Here is a 22,257-nt window from a genome sequence, read left to right on the forward strand (position 1 = left end):
ACAAAGGGAAGCAACTTACACAAAACTCAGTGTAGACATCAGTGTGCATCAGGAGAGTGGATATGCAAACGTGTTCCAAGTCACAGCACAAGAAAATGGGGTCTGAGCTACTTCTGTCAATGAAGAGCCCAGGGAGCTAGATGGCGAGGTGTTTAAAGGACCCAGATTTGTTGACTGATCACCTTCCTCTGCTCCACCCCACATGGAGGGAGGGGAATGAGAGAGAGAAAGAGAGAGAGAGAGAGAGAGAGAGAGAGAGAGAGAGAGAGAGAGAGAGGCAACTGGAGCCAGAGAGCCAGAGCCAGAGCTAGAAACAGAGACATAGAGAGACAGGACAGAGAGAGTCTAGGGTTAGAACAGAGCTTGGGAGAAGTCCAGACTTCTTCCTGGACAGCATTAATGAGAGACATGTAGGCTCAGGTCACTTAATAAGTGAAGCCCACTCATCATTCTCATCAGAACCCAGATTGGCTCAACCTAAACCAACTCACCACCATTCAACTCACCCTAACTCAACTCAAGCCAAGTCAGCTCAACCAAACTCAAACCCACCCAACCTAGCTCCACCCAGCCCAACCTAATCTACTCCTATCTGGTTCATAGTTGTTGCATGCCAGAAACAGACGGGATAGAAAAGTGTGACGCCCTCCCGCAGTTCTTGGCTGCTGTTCTCCTGGGGGCAGTGGGGCAGCTGGAGGGTGGCATGGGACCCAGGGCCCATCCTAGAGGGACTCACAACCCAGTGGAGGTGGTGTGTGTCTGTTGGCTTGAGGGCTCGGGGGTGTGTCTGGAGTGTCTCAGTACAACGCAGATAAGCCTGGCTGCAGCCAACCTGGGAGCACACACACTTCTGCCACAGATGGGCGGACAGAGGGATATAAGTGGCCTTCAAAAGGAGACCTTTTCAATGTAAAATTTTAAAGTTTGATAATAAAAGTAATACATAATCATTATGAAAACCTAGGGCCAAAAATTACCAGAAAAAATAGGATTTAAAAAGATTACAAATTGTCACAACTCAGACATAGACCCTGCTAACATTTGGCAGACTACCTTTCAAGTTTAATTTCCATGCCAAAGCATATATTAGAATATGGACAGATCATTCTGTACATTGTACTTTGTTGACTTCTAATTTTACTTTATTTTATTTTGTTGTTGTTGTTTTTTTTTTATTTATTTATTTTTTTTGTGGAACCAGGGATTGAACTCAGGCCCTTGCGCTTGCCAGGCAAGCACTTATTCTACTGAGCCATCTCCCCAGGCCCCTCTAATTTTACTTTAACTTCCTCTGGAGTATTAAATATCTTTTGTAATTGGAATAGTAATTCATTGTATAGCTGTTCCATAATTAAATTGGTTATTTTAGACCTTTTGGCTTCTTTTAATTTTTCACTACTGTGATAACCACAATCTTATGGCACTGTATTTGGCTTTTACTGCAATTACTTCCTAGCACAAATTCCTAAAACAAGTTATTGGGGTCTACTATATGCCCATTTCTAAGGCTTTGGTTGAATTCTTTGAAAGGCATTGGTAATTCACACTCCTAAACGCCTCCTCCACCCTGCATTTGCTCTTGGCTACAGCTTGCTTAAAGCAGCTAAAGGGGCAGTGCCTGTGTTGTCTTTCTGCGTGGTAGCCTTAGTTGAGTGGAGCTGCGAATGCCTTCCTTTCCCTGCCTTGATCTGCTTACCCATTTTCCACATGCATTGTGTTAAGGACTAGAGTAAAAGGGGATTTTTCAGGAAATTAGAATGTGAGACTTCAGGTCACAAGGTGGTTGTCACCCTCAGCGTTGTCACCCTTAGAAACACCTTGGGAATTCCAGAAGAACCAGGAAGGGCTGGCTTCAGGTTCAGTTTTAAGGTGAACTCGAGTTATGAACGAGCCAATCAAGTCTAGTGGCTTCCTTTCAAAGATTGTGGTCCTGAGTCCTGGACAGGGAATGTGACTCTTCATGCTTAGAACGCAGGTGGCAAAGTTAGCGCCCTGGGTTCAAAGGATGCAGTTCATACCCATGAGCTCTGATTAAGGATCATGGGTTCAAATCTCAGCTCTGCTACCTCCCTTTGAATGACTCACCTCTCTTAGTCCTTGTCTTTCTTTTTTTATTATCTATTTGGCATAGGGTCTCACTATGCAGCTCAAGCTCATAGTGATCCTCCGGTTTCAGCCTCCCCAGTGCTGAGATTACAGGTATGCACCAGCACTCCTGGTCTTGGTGGCTGGTTTAGCATGCCTAGGAGCGGGGGCAGCATGGCATGTGGTACTGGGGATCAAACCCAGGTCCTCGTGCTTGCCTATGCAGGCATTTAAACCACTGAGATATCTCCACAGCCCAGTCATTCTCTCTCATCCGTAAATCCCTACTTGGGAGGGCTAATGAGATAAGTGCCAGGCTTGTCATTGGTGACCAGTTTAGGGCCTCATGAATGCCCTGCTTCCATAGTGCTGTGGGTTCCTCAAGGGCAACAACTCTGTTTTATTTATCCATGTTTCTCCAGCATCTGACATGGCATGCAGTGGACACAATGAACATTTGACTGTGTTCATGAATGAATCATTGAAAGCCAGAGTCTGTTCTGATCTCAGCAAAAACCCTGCGTTATGAACCCTTGACCACAGCAGAGTCTGTGTGTGGTACCGAGGCCGACCACCCTGCCACCATCCAGTGCGATGGCTGATGGGGAGTGGGAGGGGTGGAAGTGGGGATTTAAACAACAGACACAACCTCAATAGAATGCATTTCCTGCAAAGAAAGTAAGTATGCTTTCCCAGGGCTGGGAAGTTATAACCACTCCGTCCCCTGGAACAGAGATGCAGAGATTGGGGCTGGTGACAGACTGAACTTAAATTCATGCAGTTCCACCAGTTCACACTCAGATTGCCCTCTAAAACCGGCTCAGCCAGCTGCTTCTCTGCCTCCAGTCCCACCGTCTCAGTCCTGGCTGATCCTGGCTTTATTGTGTAGCCTAGAGAGGGCAAGTGAATAGCTGCAGGTCACAGTGCAAGCTGGCGGCAGAGTCAGCCAAGCACGGGGTTTCCTGGTGTGTAAAGAGCTTGGCATGAGCGAGAATGGGACGCGCGCTAATAATCATACCATGGTGCCTCCCATGTTTTAAATATGTACTTTAGTTATGTGTGTTTGCATTTAAAAATGCATGTAGGTGGATCTATTTGTGTGTATTTAATGTGTCCAACTCTCATAACAGCCCTGTGACCTGGAATTCAGTGACAGTTTGACAACTGCACCTAGAACTGTCCTGCTTCTGTTTTCCCCATTGGTGACCCATACCCACCTCACAGCCCAGCAATCTTCTAGCTTCTGGCTACTCAGTGTGGCCTACCGGCAGCCTAAGCATCAGCAGGCAACTTGGTAGAAGTCTGCACCTGCCTGCCTTGCTCTCCAGACTCAGTACATCAGAATCTTTCTTTTTTTTTTTTTTTTAAAGTGTATTTGGTAGTCTCACTGTGCAGCTCAGACTCATAGTGATCCTCTGGTTTTCAGCCTCCCCAGTGCTGGGACTACACGCATGCACCACCACTCCCAGTCTTGGTAGCCTGCTCAGCATGCCCAGAGTTGGGGCTGGTGCAGCATGTCATACTTGGGATCGAACTCAGTCCCTGAGCTTGCCAGGCAGGCACTTAGTCTGCTGAGCTGTCTTGCTGACCCCAGAATCTACATTTTAAGGAGATCTCTGGTGATTCACCTACACAGTAAACTTCAGCTGGCTCTGATTATCTTGCCCCTGCTCAACATTATTCCCATGAAAACCACCTATAGTATGAAGAGCAACAGCCTTGCAAAAGGTCCATGTCCAAACTCCCAGGACCTGTTACTACATTTGGCCTCATGGCAAAATGTTACAGATGGAACTAATGTTGACACTTAACTGACCCCCAAAGAGGGAGATTATCTGATTAGGCCCAATGCTATCATAAGCATCCTTCAAATGGAAGAGAGGAAGAAGAGTTCAGAATGGTGTAGCGTGGACTTGACCAGCCTTCTTTGCTGCCTCTGAAGATGGAAGAAGGGGCCACAAGCCAAGAAATACAAGGAGCATCTAGAAGCTACAAACAGTAAGAGGAGATTTTTTTCCCTTAAAGCTTCTAGAAAGAACTACAGTCTGTTGATACCTTGATTCTTAATCCACGAAGCCTATGTTAGACTTCTAATCTCACTAAGGATTAAGATAATAAATTTGTGTTGATCTAAGCCACTGAGTTTGTGGTAACTAATTATGATAGCAACGGAAGCCAGATATAGCACTCTGCTCCTTCATATGGCATTTGAGGCCCTAGAAGTTCCACAAAGTGTTGTTCTGGCCTCATCTCTCATAATATGTTTCTGATCTCACAACAACAGACCCCGAGGGGTGGCTGGTGTATGGGGAGGGACTGTTGTTCCCTGTATGCCCTGTATGCACCTAGCCCTGGGCCTGAGCAGACAGTGCTTGTTGAGGGAATAATCCATAGAAGCCTAGGACCTTCAGGTCATCCTTAGTTAAGGAGAGGCCCTCAAGCTCTGGAGGTGACTGTGGCCACAGGGAGGGAAGTGTGGCAGAAACATGACCACAGTCTATGCTTTGACATTGATTTGGTCCACATTGGGTAAATTTCTGTATCTTCTGGGCCTCAGTTTCTGTATCTGGAAAAATAAAGGGGTCAAATCAGGTGAACCCTGATGCCACCTTTAGGGAAAAGACTCTAGGACATCTGAGTTCATTTTGGCCAAACGTCGAGGCAGACGAGGCAGTGATTCAACTCTGCAGCACTCAGCGCTGGTCCCGTCCTGAGCACGTCCCTCACTGGCAACCCATTCATGAGCTGGGACGCAAAACTGCCCAACAACTGTGTATATTTGGTACAAAACAGAGACTACAGCTGCCCTGTCTAGTTGAAATGCCAAATTACTCACTCTCAGAAAGAGAAAAAGGTGGGGGTTGAATGGGGTGGGAGAAGCCATTTCTCACTGCAGAGTTTTTCCATGTGACACATTTTCTAATTTTATTTCAGGTTGTCTGAACTAAAACTGTCTGCAGTAGATGGCTCCTTTTGGGGGTCTCCCCACCCCTTTTAGGATAGGAGCTTCCAGTTTAAGAAATGGAATCATTGTGTTTGTTTAAAATTTGTAAGTGTGGGCTGATATTAAATTACAGCCGCACGCCTTCATTTTCTCTGGTCTGAGATGTTCAGCTCTGGCTTAAGTCAGGCTTCCTTGGTTCCAGGGCTGGCGGCGGAGCTTAGCCAGTCATTTCTGCTCTCCGGATGAAGACACTTACATGGAAAGGGAGGAAGGCTGGCTGGCCACAGACGTGGTGTGGCTGAATTGGAGAAAGTATTTCGCTGGATCCTTTTCTTTCTTTTTTTTCTCCTTCCCTTCCCTTCCCTCCTCTCCCCTCTCCTGCCCTTCCTGTCTCATCCCATCCCATCCCATTCCATCTCCTTTTTCTTTTTACCGAGTACTGGGAATTGAATTCAAGTCCATCACACTGAGCTATATCCTCAGTCCTTTTTAAGGTTTTTACATTTTGAGACAATCTCACTAAATTGTTTACATCTGAGTTTATAACGGCCAATAGCTTTTGCAGTCTCCGCACTGTTGCTCCAATGTGTGGGGTGGCTGAAACATTTTTAGCACCTGGAGAGAGTGTGGCACCTGGAAAGCGCCCCTGCAGTGCGTGTTGTATGCACTCTCTCCCTGGCACCCCTCACCACACCCCGCTCAAGCCTGTGCTCTGTCTCTCTAATGGAGGGTTGCAGCAGCTGCCTTGCCAGTAGGACCCCCCCTGTCTGACCACTGGCACATCTTCTCCCTGTAAGCAGAGTGCTTGTCTGAAACACAGGTCCAGTCTTGTTGCACCCCTTCTTCAAAGCCTTCTGTGCTTTCCATTACAGCTTGGTAAGTTCCACCATTCTCTGGATGGAGACAAGGTCTCTTCTCCTACATCCCTCCCCGCACTCTGGCTCCAGCCTCACCGAGCTACTCACTAGTCTCTGGATCTACCATACACATTCCCTTCGCCTTCTTGCTAGTCTTTTCGCCTTTAGAGACTTGCTCTGCAACTGTGTTCTTCCCTGAGTCAGCAGCTCTGGCTTCCCCAGGATGTCTGCGAGCAAGGCAGGGTCCCAGGTCTTGCCCAGACCTGCAGCACCGGAGTATGACCTGTAGCTGCCCCCAGTCATCAGGAGAGGCTGAAGTGCGCTGCAATGCTTGGGGCATGGGGGAAGGTAGGCCATGACGTAGGCAGAGCACCTTCTGTTCCAGGCTCGGAATATACTGGCTGATGACCTTGGGAGTTGGACTGATGCTCTTGAAACTTCAGCTTCTTCAGCTGCAGGAGCAGTGATGAAAATCATGCTTATCTCGGGCTTCCTGTGCCCAATAAATGAAATAGTGTTTCTCAAACTCCTGGCACAGTGCCTGGTTTGTGGTGAACCCCATGGCAACCAGGTTCAATCTCAGTGTGACTGATGTCATTGCTAAGCCCTCCTGCAGCTTCCCTCAGCTTTGCTGATAGCTGGCTCATTCCATCAGGGGTCTGAATCCATTTGCAGGCCCTCTCTCCAAGGACTAGAAGGGCCAGGGCAGTTCATCCACCTCTGGAAGTGAGAACCATTGATGGGGGAGGGTAGCCATAGCCCGATGTGGGAATGGTGAAACATAGCTGCCGAGGGCTTTTCAAGGCGAGTAAGGGGTATAGAATTCATCACCATATTTCTTGTGGTAGAAATGTCCATGTCGCCTGTATTTCACGCATTTATTTGCTTACTCACTTTTACTTGGTAAACATTTATTGGCCACCTTCTGGTGACAGGGCAGTGTGTGATGTGCTGTGAACCTTCCCACCTAAGGAGGAGAAACTGGACCTTATAATGGCAAGTGACGCAGTGAAGGGGGGTGGGGAGGTCCTGGACGTCTAATCTGTCCTGGGGTGTCAGGAAAGTCTCCCAAGGGTGATGTTTAAGGTGAAAATACAGGGGTGAATAGGGAAAGGAGCAGGGCTAGTAGGTTGGATGAGGAGTAAAATATTCCAGATAGAAGGCGCAGGACAAGGGTTGAAGGAGCAGGCCGCGAACAGGGGAGGGAAATGGGTGGTCTCTGGGAGGAATGCAGAAGCTCTGTCTAGTGGCTGCTTCTTTAGGCTGGACCTGGGCACTGTGGTCCCTTGGGACTCATGTGGCAATCACCAGGGGTGCACCAGCTGCGGGGGGTGGGGGGGTTGCAGAGTGGGGCTCTGGGCTTAGCCGCCTGGCCTGCTTCTGCCTCTGCTTATTGGAGAGGGTCTTGCTTCTCGGTGAGGGTAAAAGGGCTTCCACGTCTGTGTCGCCCAAGAGAAGATAACTTCAGAGACTTGCAAGTTAGGAAACAGAGTCACAGGGAGGGAGATCCTCAAGCCAGTGCTAAAAGCCCCTGGACCCCATGGAGCCTCTCAGGCCATCCCATAGGCCTGGCCAAGAGGTGGGCAGGGCAAGTGAGGAAAGCTTCTGCCCTGGGCGGGGAGACTCACTTAACATTCATTCTCTCTCTCTCTCTCTCTCTCTCTCTCTCTCTCTCTCTCTCTCTCTCTCTTCTCTCTCTCTCTGTATTAAGAACAAGCAGCCATAAACACAATGCAGAATGTTCTTTCCAAGGAAGAGAAATGCTGCCTTGGGAGAAGTAGCTGGGGTGGGCAGGCTTTAGACATTGGTATTTGTGCTGGGTGGGATGCAGTCCTCTCCGAGTTGGCTGCACAGTGGGATGAGTGTGGTGCATGGCCCTGCTCCTGCCCAGCCATCCCTTCAGAGCCCTGCTCGTGGGGCCAGCCTCGTGGTTCTTGGCCATATGACAGCAGCCTGCCAAGAGCCACATTGTTTATTTCCTGGAGCGTCCACTTTACTCAGCGGTTGGGAAGTTGGGGCAAGGAGACCAGTAACAACTGGAAAATATTTGAGGACGTTTTTACATTATTAAGAAAAACAAACACACATGTGTTATGGAGTGGAAACTTATGCACTTTAAAGCAGAAGACTTTAATGCAGTTTCCAAATTCTTGTGGAGCTCTCTTGCTAGACTCAGGCCTGCAGGTATAGGGGCTTTCTCTCTTTGATGACCAAATGCTTCAGTGGAGGTTGTACCATTTATAGATTTGAGGCCCCTGAATTGTGGAAGAAGCTCAGAATTATGGCAAAGGGTGGTAAGATGTTTGATATTGACAGGATCGCTGCCCTCCAGAGCACTTGCACTAAATCTGTCAGTCCAAGAGGGAAGGTACTTGAATGGTGTTTGATATATAGCAGGTCCTTCATGAAAGCTTTCTGCGTGAACAGCGGTGTGTTTCTGCTGATGGCTTTGCGAAGCTTGCCCTTTTCAATCTGTGTTTACCTTTCCAGGAATAAATGTGTGGGGTGCCACTGGCCTGGGAAGTTTGGGTGGAATGTGAGGAATGCTGCTCATGCATATGTATGTGGGAGCCTGGCCAGTCGTGTTCCAGTTCAGGATTTCTAAGAACTGCCACCTCCCACCCAGTGCAGTCCCGGCTGCACAGGGGCTCCTTGTGGGCGAAGGCATAGTTCACCATTCATGTACCTTGCATAGCTCACTTGTTCCCTGTCTCATGGCCCTCAGAATCCCTCTACAAACTTGAGAGCAATAAATATTGGAGTTGGAGGATCATTTAATAGACTCTCAGGTGACAGATGGAAAGACGAAGATCCAGAGAGAAAGGAACTGGTTAACATGAGTGCTTTTAGAACTGGGGCTAGACTTCCATCTCTTGACTACAAGAGACACCACCCTGAAACTGTTGAATGCAGCTTAACCCTGGGTGCATTGTCAGTCTGCATCCCTCCTCAGGCGCTTTGGGAGGGGTACTGTCCTCCTGGCAGTGCATGGCCAGGAGCTAAACTTTGGGACCATCAGGTGCGTTCCAAGTCTCAATTCTGTCATGCATTGGCTTGTGACCCGGGCATATTGTTCAGAAAGAACATTGATTTCCTCACATGAACAGAAGGGTGCTTCTACTGGAGAGTGTGTGTGTGTGTGTGTGTGTGTGTGTGTGTGTGTGTGTGTGTGTGTGTGATGCTGGGGAGGCTGAGTGCTAAAGGGAGAGCTAAGGGCAGCAGGTGTTCAGTCACATGAGCTCTCCCTAAGACTGTGCTCTGCACCCCACAGCACAGCACTCTGAGGTCCCCCCTGGTTCACTGCCCTGGAGGGTTGGAGAGCACATCCTAGACCCTTCATTCTGTGAAGCAAGGCCATGTATGTTCTGTTCTACCTGAGTCTCCAGCACTGGGAACATGGTCATTAGTGCCTGGCACTTCTTTGTGAATTGGTGAGTGAAAGAGTGAGCTGAATAGAGATGCACAGGATGTGCTAGGTGCCTGATATTCGCCTTGCACTGCAACACTGAGAGCTGGTTATTGCCATTTCTATGTCCAGATAGGGAGACTTCTGCTCAGGAAAGTTGAAGAATGTTCCCAAGTTCGCCTGGTTAGCAAGTGGTAGAGCAGGAAGTTGCTTGCAGAATCTCTGGTACCCAATTCTGTGCCTTTTCCCACTGCATCAAGCTGGGCAGGACGGGTCCTTCTCGGGTCCCTCCAAGGTCAGCCCCTCTTCACTCAGCTTCTGGTCTCCAGTTAGGGGGTGTCTCCTGAGTTCTCTCCTGGGAAGATCTGAGTCCCTCACATGATTCTAGAGGCCACAGGCTTTTCCTTCAGTGGACATTTAAGGACTGCCAAGCTGTACTTTCATCTGCATCAAACAAGAGTCAGCCTGTTTAAAATACGACTTCAGGGTCACCATCTGTGCTGGCTGCTCCCTTCAACTCAAATCCAAATGGAACTTCAGAGCCAAATGGAACGCCTGTGTTCTTCAGAGAGCAGGTCTCTCTGCACAACTGAGCCAGAAAATGTGTAGAAGGATGTAGTGTGTTTGAAGCAGTAGAACAGATTTCTTACATTCATTTCTCCTACTCAACAGCATTAGTTATTGCCTGTGGGCCACAGGCCTCCACTACAGACACTAATGTATTCTGCCCTGCAGTAGGCACACAGTGTAGACACTATGCTGACTCGGATTATGGGTGGGTGTGGGCTGGATATTTGGAGACACGCCATGCTGTAGGTAGTTGGACAGGTCTTATTATCAGGCTCAGCCTCAGTTTCTCATCGTGGGGCATTGAACCATGTGCATTCTGAGGGCCATTCTAGCTCTGGTTACCCTGGCTCTTTATCTCCCTTGGTAGTGTGGGCGTGATTTCACGGCGCCTGCTGAAGCCATGAGCTCATTCTGTCCTTGCTGCTCGCCTGTCCTGGCTGAATTCATGCAGGCCCATCTGTTGAGACGCCCCAAGCAGTTCCCAGGGCAGCTTGACTTTGCCCAGGGCACAACATGCCAAGTGCTGAGAGACTGCAGGAAAGAAAGTGCGTCTCCTCTGTTGCCAGATTTATGCCCGCACTCCACATTCCAAGTCACCCAGTCCTGCCCTTTCCTTGGCACAGGCAGGGAAGGGGCCCAACTGCCGGGAACGACAGTTTGAGGTGAGGGGGTGACTTCTCAGAGCCTTCTCAGAAGCTCTCCAACCACCTTGTTTCCTGTTACATGCATTCTAGTCCCCACATCTGACATTCAAGTCTCCCAGCCCTCTGACGCAGCCCCTAAGTGCACAGTGATTAAGGATAGAAAGTGGAAGTCCAAGCCACCCCAGCTACCAGCTCAAGCTTTGATCTCCTTCCTCCTGAGTCCATTCATCTGAGAAAGGGGACGGCCATGGCTCCTGCCTTACCAGAGTGTCCTGCCCCTGTGAAGCTTTGTCTGTATTTCACTCGTGGTCCTAAGCTCAGGCCTCTCTATTAGAATTCTGTGTGTTGGTATCTTTCTGGCCTCCTTTACTAGCTGAGAAGTAGCCAGGGCCAGAATTCCTTATCTTCTACATCCCACTTAGTTCAGCCCAGGCCAAGTCCAGACAACATTGACCTATGGATGTTGATCGTGGGCAAAGCCAGACTTGGGCATGATCAAGTGAATGATGGGAAGGACCAGCCCTGGCTCCTTTTGTGGGATCCAGTCTCCCCTTGTAGCCATGCTTCCCAGGGGTTAGGATCATCTAAATTATGACTGCCTGGTGGCCTGTGGAAAGCAACTTCTGAAAGAGTTTTCATTGACTGTGTAGTATCATCCATACCAAAGAATTCAGGACACACCCCCAGACATGCTTTATTTCGAGAGACAGTGCAACTTAGAGAGAAAGCTCCAGAATTCCAGTGCTGTTTTCAAGTTCCTCCCACAGTGCCATGGCCCTCCTTCTGACTCAGTGCCCATCTCTGTGAAGATAGGGCTTTGTCTTTGCAGGACAAACTGCACTGCTCCTGGGGCTACGAGGCCTGGCCCGTCTCATCTCATCCAGTGGCCCCAGCTCCTGCTCCAGCACCCGCATAGGCCATGAGCAACCCCCTCAGGCCTCCAGCCAAACCGCAAGAACCCAACAGTCTGTCACAGAGAAGGGGAAGCATCTGTATCCACATGCCCCACCCAGGCCCTTGTTTTAGGGAGGGGCAAGGTGGAGATGGCTGGAATTTAGCCTGAAGTCTGAGAAGCCAGTGTGCCTAGCAGAGGCACTCCCAGCTCAGCTAGTGGGGGCGAGCCAAGGGCAGCCCTGCTGCAGAAAGCCGTTATTCCAAACTCCTTGCTGACGGGCCAGCTGAAAGAGCGGGATTGCAACTTTCAAAAAATCAACAGTAAGCCCTTAGGCAGCTCTTAATCTTATGCTTCAGTGGTGGGGTCCAAGGAGAGCTAGGCTGTGAAGTGCATATTGAACTCAGTGTCCCTGGTGGGGTTACTGTGACAGTTACTGGCACTCATGAGCATATTTTATGACCGATTATAGTAAATGTGTGCAAAGATGAGCACACTGTCTGTCTTGTGTGGAATCCATGAAGCTCTTTCATTTACTTACATGTGCATTATTTATTCATTTGCTCATTCATTCGTTGATTCATTCACTGATTTATCAAAAGCTCAACTTCCACTAAACCTAGTGCAGGGCTCTGTGCTATGGTAGAGGAGGTGAAGTTGGGACATACAGAGATGAAACTGAACATGCCGCCTGTCCCCAGAAGGGTCCATAGGCCAGTGGGGAGGTAATAATAGAGTATAAGAAATTGTGGCCTCCTGGGAAACTCAGGGACCAGAAAGGAATTATTCCTGGACAGATGATGTGACTCATTCGTGGACAAGAAAGAGATTTGTGGAGCAGGAGAAGCTTCCTGGTGTAGGTGGGGTGGCTGTCTTCAGACCCCTAAGCCTGGTGTAGGCGAGGGGAACCTGGAGTAAGGCTCAGGAAGTAGTCCCTGCAAGATGTGGGACACTCTGCCCTGTGTGCCTTTCCTAGGGGTAGCACAGGCAGAGACCAGAAGCCTCCTTCTGGCCGCAGAGTCCTCATGCATCTCATCAGGCCCAGTGACCAAAGTTGCGAGTCTCCTCCAAGCTGGTTACCTCTCCAGGGATGGCCTGGGACAGGTTTCCTGCTGCTCAGCTTCCTTCCCTGTCAGTGGGGGCCACTTGACAGCCTTCTCCAAGCCCCAGGACATTCTTGTTTCCTGTTCATGGGACCAAGCCGCTCAGAGGACTTGGCGTCCCATCAGCCTACTTAGGGACATCACTCAATTGCTGTGCTACAATTACAGGAAAGCTCCACCTTTTTCATCTAGGTATGGGGCCCTTCTTGGGTCTGCCCCCTGGTGGAAGTAGCTGGGCTTCTGCCCCTAAGCCCCACACCTGGCTCTCAGCCCCTGCAGCAGACTCTCCCCAGCTGGCTGCTTACTCCAGTCTTCTGCTCCTCGATTCCCCACAAGTCACACTTAGCCTCCTAGCAGAGCAGACCTCAGACTTGTGTGTGCCTCAGAGATGCCTGCAGGGCTGCGGGGACACAGGATGCAGGGCCCCTCCCCAGAGTTTCTGCTGCAGTGGGTTAGGAGTTGAGCCTGAAGACTGGTATCTCCAGAAAGTTCTCTGATGCTGCTGCTGTACTATGGTCCCGGCAGCACACTCCGAGATCCACCAGTGTCACGGTTAAGCACGTGGACTACGGGCCCAGGCTGTCAGGACCCAGTTCCTGCCTCTACCACTTAAAAACTGTGTGGCCTGAGCGCTCTGAACTTCTTTCTGTTCACTTGTAAAAAAAGTAGCCATCGAGACACTTCCTTCTTGGAGCACATCATAGTGAGTGTGGAGTGTCCCAGGTAACTTGTGTGGAATTGTGCATGGTGCAGAAAGCATTCAGGAAATGTATGTGTCCTGGGGTGGCTGCAACAAAGAACCCCAAATGGATGGCTTAAAGCAACAACAATTCATTCTTGTACAGTTCTGGGGGCCCAAAGTCTGAAATTGAGGTGTTGTAGTCTCTAGGGGAGAATCCATTTCTTACCCCTTCCGGCCTCTGGTGGCTGCTGGTGTTCTTTGGCTTGTAGCTGTGTTACTCCAATTTCTGCTTCCATGGTCACTTGCTGTCTCCTCTTCAGTCTGTCAAAGGCCCCCTCAGTATGTCTTATGAGGACTCTTGTCATTGGATTTAAGGCCCCTACAGATAATTTTGGACAATCTCTTTACTTTAAGCTCATTAATTTATACTGGTAGAAGCTTTCCAAATAAGGTGACATTCAGCGGCCCCTGAAATTAGGATTTGAATCTTCCTTTTTTTCTTTTTTGAGACAGGGTCTTAACGATGTAATTCAGGCTGATCTTGAATTCAGCCAAGGATGACTGAACTTGTGAGGATCCTCTGCCACAGCTTGGATTATAGGCATGCTAAATTTGCAGTTTATTTGTGGAGCTCATTCTAAGGAACGTGCCTGTGTGTGTATGTTGCGGCTGGTAGCTTCCTCCAAGCCCCTCCCTGCCATTCCTGCTTTAGAAAATGCCCCTTAAATCCCTCTGGTCCAGAGGTACTCTGGCCTTTGCCTGACCCATCACCTGGATCCGTTGGCCCTCAAATGTGAAGCCCGGGGGTTTGCAGGAGCCAGGAGTTGTGGTGCCCCTTCTAGCAGGCCTCTGTGTGTCCCCACAGGAGTACCTTCTGTGCCCCCAGCAGGCCCCTTCTCCTCCAAGCTGTGCCCCTGCCCTCCTTGCCCAGCCGGAGCTGAGCCCTCCAGAGCTGCCTGCCTGGTGGTGGTGACTCATCCCAGCTGATGTCATTCTCAGGACTCAAGGCCCTCCTCACACTCAAAGAGCCTTTGTTCCTGCGTGGAGGAGGAAAGTCCACAAAGCACAGCAGTGACCATAGAACTTCGCAGATGCCCATGGCTGCTCCTGCTTCATCACACCTGGGGACTCTGTGTCACCTGGTCCACACGTGGATGGCTCAGAAGTTTGGAAAAGGGCAGAGGAAAGGGACCAAAAGCCTTTGTTGCACTTGTGTTCTTAGCTCTACCTCCTGCATAAGGCTGATCTCTGCCAGGACTGAGGGGGTCACTGTGTGTGTGCTATGTGGAAGGGCCCAACCTGGTGAGGTCTCTGAGTGAGGGACTCACCTTTCTTTCTGGGCCACCTCTGCAGGCCATTGCTCTCTGGCTCTTTGTCGGATTGTATGCATCCTCCAGTACCCTGCAGACAGGAGTGTTTATGGGCTGAGCTGGGATGTGCCTGGCCCCTGTTCACACCATCAAGTTAGCTGGGATGCACACTGCCCAATAAGTGCCCATAGCATACCAGGCCATATTCAGCACGGTACTCACTGTTACCCATCCCCCTTCCTGCAGGCTTGGTGCTGAGTACGGTTCTACGGCACATACCACACATAGGATCTGCAATGCAGGAGGGGAAGTGGCCTGACCAAGGTCACGCAACCAGTTATTTGTGGGACTAACTGGCAGATGTGGGACTCGAGTCCAGGCATTTGTCTGTGGCTGTGGCCTGGGAGAGGGCATTGGGCCCACAGGGCAGACTATAGAAGCCTATGGTTCTGGAGAGCCAGACAGGTGGATGGCTGTGTGGCAGGGGCCAGAGCCTTTCCACCATCTTGCCTGCTCCCATTTTTTTTTTTTTTTTTTTTTTTTTTTTTTTTTTTTTTGTGGCTTGCTCAGCCTGCCCTGGGGGCTCAGCTGGCAAAGCATGTGGTGCTGGGGATTGAATCACAATGCCTTTGCTTGCCTAAGCAGGCGCTTTAGACTGCTGAGCTATATGGATGCTCCCATTTGAATCCTAATTCTAATCACTTATCAACCTCAAAAATGGGGGCAACAAGGTTCTTTTACCTCCTGGAGTGGAGTATGAAGATGGCTGATTGGTGGCAAGTTCTCTGAACACTCCTTGGTGTCAAGCAAGCCCAGTGCAAAGTTTAGCTTCAGATGCTGCTGTTGCCACTCATTCAAATCTGCCAGCTCTGAGCTACAGACTGAGAGATGGGTTGGCATGGTCTGTGCCATGTCAAAGCCTATGAGAGGCTAGGGAAATGACTACAGTGCCCAAGGAGAGTGTCAAGGGGAAAGGGCAGATGTGACTCTGGAAGCACAGAGGTGGCCCCTGCACCTGGGAGAGCCCCAGGATAGCCCAGAGGATGGTGGAATACAGTAGACAGAGCCCAGCTTTTGGCCCTCAGTGCTGGACACTGCAGAAACAGGGGGCTTGAGTAGGTCACTTCCTTCTGTGTTGCTTGCCTGTGTTTTCTGTGAAAGGAGAGAGTGATGTTTGCCCTGCTCTTGTCCTGGCAGAAGGAACAGGTGAGAAAATGTTTAGGAGCCTGGAGAGACTGCTGCAAGGTGGACAGTTCTTCCGGTGCCTTCCAGCTGCTGAAGCCCAAGAGCTGCCCTGGACCACAGCTCTGAGCTCCCTCTTCCATCTTCTTCCTGGCTTAGGGCAAAGACCTGAGAGTGATAGTAAGGGAGCATACAGGAGAGGAGACAGGGAGAGGGGGAGAGTAGGAAGGAGAGAGGGAGGGAGGAAGGGAGAGAAGGAGGAAGGGCAAGGGAGGGGAGGGGAGGGGAGGAGAGAGAGAGAGAGAGAGAGAGAGAGAGAGAGAGAAACCCTTACACAGTAACTTCATTGAGCAGGAAAATTCCTATGCTATATAAGAAAACCGGAAAGGGGAAGGAGGCGTTCTAAGTTTACATATAGAAAAATGCTCTTCTGTGATTCAGAAAAATGGGGTCTTTGATTGTTGCCCAGCCAGGTCTCCTTTCTAAGTTGGTCCATGATTTTCCCTGGCAGGGAAACAGTTCTTTTTCTAAGAAATGCTTTGGGTGGTAGGTTTTTCTAAGAACGTCTTGCTTTTTGCTGAATGCAACAGATGCTGTACAGCATGAAGAGTACTGTGTTCCTGTCACTGGGTAGAGGACTCAGGTAGCACTGGGAGCCCTTGACACTCAGGCTTGGGTGGAGTGGAGTTTCCCATAGGCATAGGGCTGGAACATGTTCCTAGGCACAGCTCCTGCCCTTGGCCAAGCTGTACTGTCCAGAGCCAGAGAATCCTGTGGGGAGGGCTGGGTTCGGCCAGATCCCTGCTGGAGTCATTCCTTCCAGGCCTGAAGCCTGTAGGCTGAGGGAACAGGCCATCAATGGTGGCTAAAAAAAACTGGAACACAGATGAGAGACAAAGAGGATGTGGAATCACAGACTCTCAGACCTGGCAAGGCCCTTGGGAAAACAGACTCAGACTCTAGCTTTACAGATACGGGACAGGAGGCTTTAGCGAGAAGGGACTGCTGAGACCCAGCGCCGGCTACGTGGCACAGCCTGCCCTTCTCTCACACATGCACCATCTGGGAAACTGTGCTCGGGAAGCAGAGGTTCCCTTGTGTGTCCCTGAGAGCCTAAGCTAGGCCCGCCCAGGTGGGTGGCAGTTCATAGACTGTCTGGGCTCAGCTTGAGAAAGAATTGATGTTACCCAGCCATGGGGTCAGGGGCTGGAGTGAGCTCTTCGAGGGTCCCTACTGTGCAAGCAGAATCCAGACGGTCTTTGACTTGATGGGTGTACAGTGGAGGAGGGTCCTTCCCCACGGGGCAAGGCACACTCTTTCTGCACCGCCTGTAGCCTGCTGAACTCCCAGCTTCCCACACGTGGGGAGCAAGGGCAGAAGCCACAGGCCTGGAGGCCTCCTTTGGGCTCCCCTGGAGTGCTCTGTGTCCAAAGGAAAATGGAAGAACAGTTCTGAGAAGATGCGAGCATTTCCTTACCCCATCTCTGAAAGGGGGCAAGGAGGAGGGCCGCTCTCAGCTGGTGCTGCACGCGGCAGACAGGACTATTGATTGTTTTCGGGGATGGGGGGCGGTGTGTGCAGGGGATTTCAGGCCAGAGGCCCCTGCGTGGGTTCAAAACAGTTATCCCCACCTTATCCTACACACCCTAAGCCTGGCAGCTCCAGACCCTGTGTTTGGGCCCTGAGTCCGACCCTCACTTGAAGAGCCCTCACTAGGCATGGGTGGGAGGGGGAGGAGGAAGAGCACTATGCCGCGGGCGCCTTTTCCAGGCAGCAGGTGTAGGGAAAGATGACGGGATGGGAGGGATCCAGGGCCTGTGAATTGCAGGCCTGGCATGACCACAGCTCCCTTACGTGGCCCCAGCCCTGCTCTTTGGGGTCCCTTCTACATCGCTGATCATGACTGGGACTGGGATCCAGGGATCCAGAGCCCTCCAGTCCTCTGCACACCCAACTGCCTTGTGGTGGGCTAAGGCGCACGTGCCCGTGCGGCCGCTAGGGGCCGCCGCCGCGCTGGGTGGCGGAACCTTCCCGTTACTGTGTTGATTGGGTCTGGGCTCTTGTAGCCCGGGCTGACCCGCAACCAGAAGAACGCGCCTTAGTCTGCAGCGCGAGCGAGCGCTGGGCGCAGATCCCAGATGGTCATCTGTGGGATGGAGCTTTGCAGAATCAGATACGGTTCCCTAGGGAGGCAAGGTTCCAGAGCCCAAGCCTGCCCCAGGCGCTGCTTCCAGACCCCACAGCTGGAAAGGTTGACTGAGCTCATTGCACAGAAGGGGAAACTGAGGCCGGATGGGAAAGTTGAGGCACTAGATGTCCTGGAGGCAGTAGCAGGGTGGAGGAGGAAAAGCAAGTCCCTTTCTTCACCTCCTCTGGCCACGTTGCCATTGTAATCCCTGTGGGAGGAAAACAGAGCCCTGTGCTGTTTGTTTCTTCATGCTCTGGATTTGGCCCTGGTTTCCATAGAAACGGGCTTGGACCCCGGGGAGGAAAGTCGCACCCTGTGGTGACTGCTCAGAGTTTCCTCTGTCTGATCCATCTGTAAAGCTGTGTGGTGTCTCTTCCCTGGGCCCAGACCATGCTGAGAGCCTGAGCCAAGGATTCCAGGTGTTGTGAGGCCCAAGAGGTGACCATCAGTCCCTTCCCTGCAGGCCACCTTGCTGACCTGCTGCTCCACGCCAGCCTCTTAGGGAGGCATTCAAAGGAGGGTGTGAGGGCTGCGGCTTTGTTTACAGGGTTAAGGGGGGCTCCCTTGTGTTGGGGTGTACCTGAGCAGGCTGGAAAGCTTCAGTCAGTGAGAAGATGGAGAAGGGTAATGTCAGCAGAAGGAGCAACACAAGTCAAGGCAAAGCAAGAGGAAGGGAGAGTGGGGACAGAATTGAAGGTAGCTGGAGTGACATTTGGGCTTGACGCTAAATGCACTGGGGAGCTACTACAGGCTTTGGAGCTTGCAAGGACCGTGAATGGATGGCTGTGCCACCCACCTAAGTGGCCAGCTTCTTGATAACACACAGTTCAGATTCATCTCCACATCTCCAGCGCTGTACAAGGCCCAGTGTGGGGGTCTTATAGAGGTTATCAGATTAATGAATTGGAAAAATTGAGAAAAAACCCACTGGAAATGAAGCTATCGTCATGCACAAGTGATGCGAAAGAATAAGACTGAGGTCAGATTGAGTGTTAGGAGGAGATTGAAGGCAGTGAACATACACGGAAATGCCATTGTGGGTGTAGCTCTGAGAGGCCCTCTGGCCACTCCTGTGCCAGCAGAGAAACTGCGCTCAGAGAAAGAAGATTTGCCTGAGCCCGCAGAGACAGTCAGTGGCTGAGCCAGGACTAAAACTTGAGTCTCCCCTTCCTTGCCTGGGTCTGTCTCGTGCTCCCATCTGCCGCTGCCAGGGAGCACCCTGGGGAACAGGAGGCAGCTTGTGTCCCCAGCTGATGAACAAGTGTACAGTGAGGTCACTGCGGATGTGGGACCTCACTGAACCTCACTGTGGCCCTGGTCTCCATCTCTGGAGCTCAGCTCAGCCAAGAAACACATCCTGAGCTCTGGCTCAGGCCAGAGCAGGGGGGAGGGACCTGGCTCTGACACTCAAGGAGCTCCCAAGGCATGGAGTCCAGTACCGCTGTGAGAGATCATGCTGCACCGTAGAGTCAGGGCAGGAGGATCAGGCAGTTGGAGGGGAGTGCAGGAGGCCCGTGGAGGAGGTGATGGCGCTGCAACCCAGCCTTGGGAAGTGTGAAGCGGTTCTTTGAGCAGAGGAAACCTGGAAGTGTAAAAGAACGAACCCCACTTAGGGTACTGGGAGTTCTCCAGTCTGACAATTGTGTGGGGAAACAGCAGGATCATGTTACTCTCAAAAGGAGAGGTAGCTGCTATTTGTTAAGCCCACTTGTCCTAAGAGGTGTGCTACATATTTTAAGGATACTGTTTTATTCAAGCTGCATAGCTGCCCTGTGAGATAGGTATCACATAAACTGTGCAGGAGCGACGCCCTCTGCGGATCCTGAGAGCAGAAATTTCCATGGAAGCCTGCGGCCCCGGGTCTTGCCCCTCCGGGGCAGAAGGATGTCCTCCCACCAGCTGTGTCTCCCCTGTCCCTTCCTCCCCAGCACAAAGCCATCCCAGGACACCCCATGCACCACATTGCTAGGCCTGTTTCTCTTGGCTCCCTGAGTCTCCTCCTCTCCCTAGTGGCTGCCTGAGCAGGTGGCCCTTCTGCTGGAGGAAGAAGAAATGAGCCAGCACCCAGCACAGCCCTGAACATGGGTCAGGCTGGGTCAGAGGTCGTGTCTGCCATGCCACAGCATGGGACCCAGCCTGGGGAGGGTGGTGGGGGTTCCTGGGAGTGGGGAAGCCTGATGTGAGCTTCTGGATGTGTAGCTAGGCTTCCTCCGTGCTGAGCCAGTGGCCCAGCACCTACATAGTTTTTCCTCACACATCTGAAGACAAAGATTAAGAACACTTAGGAGACTGAAGTCACAAAGCAGTCAGTACAATTGATAGGCAGCTGGACTGCCCACCGCCCTCTCATTTGCTTTCTGCATGGGGTGTGCACAGGAGTCCCCTCAGCACCAAGATGTCATTTGCCCACAGGCTGCATGTGTGGTGAAGGTTGGAGGCTGGATCTGAACCTGGCTCTGACCAACCTGAGGTTGGTGTCTTCTGCTGCTGCCTGCCCAGTGGCCTTTTTCCAGTTAGCCCAACAATGGCCAGTACCTGGAACAACCCGGGTTAGCCAGAGCTCCTGGGAGGGGACCTTCTCTAGGAACATAGGATTCTGAGTCTCTGTGCTTCTTGGCTCCGCTGCTGCCCCACTGCTTCCTGGCTTGGTGTCCTGGTCATGGATCTTTCTCCCATTGGTTTTCTTAGCTCTAAAACAAAGTGGTTAAAGAGTTAAAAAGCAGACTCCGTGGAATAGGGACACCTGAATGGCCATGTGGAAGTCCAGATGCACTGTCCCTGGACTGGCTTAGGCAGCCTGCAGAGGGGGAGCCTCTTGGTCCCTTCCCCTGTCTCCTCAAACTCCAGCCTGACCCTTGAGCTCCTAAGACACCACTTGAGAGGAAGCCACTGGACGTGAGCTTCTGGCCCGCCTGCTGTGGTGGATGCAGGAATTCTCCCAACCCACGAGCATCCCCCCTAAAGGACTTCCCCTCCCACCCTCACTAGGGCAGAGTGGAGCTGGCAGAAGAACTGTTCCCGGGGTGAAAGAGGAAAGCAACACCATCAGCACTTGGGGCTGGGCTTTGTTTTTCTCTGTAAACTGTGGAGGGGAGGAAAGAGTTCTCAGTGGGATGTTTGCTTTTCCTTTCCCTCTGTGTGCTTCCTTTCTGCAAGAGATGTGTCATTTTTTAGTGCAGCAAGGTACGATGAGCAGGAATTCAAATTTCTAGAAGATACAGAGAGTCAATGTCTAAAATATGGAATGCGTTTGTGTTTTGTGCTATATGCATGATGAAATACTTAAGTGTGAGAAGGTATCCAGTGAAAAGAGAGCCTCCTGCATCCCGGCCACTAGCTCCCTTCCCCAGGCTGTTGTGCCTTTCTAGACATATTCTAAAATATTCCTGTAGTGGTGCATCGTTTAATGATGGGATGTGTTCCTAGTTGAGTACATCCTAGGGTGTGGTTAAATGGACACAGCTGTCATGTCACTAGCAACATGCTCTTATGGGACCATTCTCACCTGTGTGTTTGTCACCAACCAGATGTTTTCATGAAGTGCATGTTGCATATTTGATCTATTTTTCATGTTTCTGTGTTTAATACGCTAATGTTTCCAACTGGTAGCAATGTATTCCGTACTTTCGCGCACCCCCCCCCCCGTTTTTACCTTCTCTGTAGTAGTAGTATCAGGGACCAAATGCCGGGGTGCTCTACCACTGAGCTTTACTCTCAGCTCTTGATATTTTTTCTTTCTGAAACAGGGTGTCAGTAAGTTGCCCTGGTGAGACTCAGACTTATGCTTCTCCTGCCTCAGCTTCCTTGAGTACTGGAATTTGTTTTCACACAACACATCTTACCGATTTCTTCATATTACTCCATGAAGAACCACACCTTTTGAAAGGCTTCATTGCAGTTCCTTGTATGAATAGTGTATAACTTATTACCTACCTATTCACAATGGTGAACATTGAGGTAGATTTTAAACAATGCTGCAATGTGTGTCCTTATATGATGCTTCATATTTCACTTAAGTAACTTTATTTAAAAATCATGGAAGCATAACTGCTAGATCAAAGAGCACATGCACATTTGAATCTTGATAAATAGCAGACTACCTCTCACAATGTGACCCAAGTTTGTGCTCCGCCAACCGGACACGAGAGGGCTTCATGCTGACTTGATCTCTTGGCAACACAGCCTATCACCCAACATTCGGATCTCTGTAATCTTAACTGGTATTTCTCTCATTAAGAGGAGGGTCGGCTTTTTAATTTCATTTTAAAGAGAGAAAGATGGGGCCGGGAAGATGGCTCAGTAGGATAAGCACTTCCCTGGCAAGCGCAAGGGCCTGAGTTCAATGCACAGGTCCACCAAAAGAAAGAGAGAGAGAGAGAGAGAGAGAGAGAGAG

At 50.7% G+C, this 22,257-nt stretch overlaps 1 protein-coding gene across 2 annotated transcripts in view; it reads left to right on the plus strand.

Annotated features, from left to right (window-relative positions):
* Positions 1–22,257, plus strand: part of Col15a1 (collagen type XV alpha 1 chain) — a 107,609-nt gene that overhangs the window by 7,972 nt on the left and 77,380 nt on the right. The window contains exon 3 of one of the 2 annotated variants that reach the window (XM_023705453.1): positions 14,740–14,817. The exons of the other annotated variant lie outside the window; for it this stretch is intronic. Within the exon in view, the coding sequence (XP_023561221.1) occupies positions 14,740–14,817 (78 nt within the window). The remainder of the gene's footprint in view (positions 1–14,739; positions 14,818–22,257) is intronic. 2 annotated transcript variants of the gene reach the window in all.

This window comes from Octodon degus, unplaced genomic scaffold (genome assembly GCF_000260255.1).
Source record: "Octodon degus isolate 3935 unplaced genomic scaffold, OctDeg1.0 scaffold00221, whole genome shotgun sequence".
Classification (NCBI taxonomy): domain Eukaryota; kingdom Metazoa; phylum Chordata; class Mammalia; order Rodentia; family Octodontidae; genus Octodon; species Octodon degus.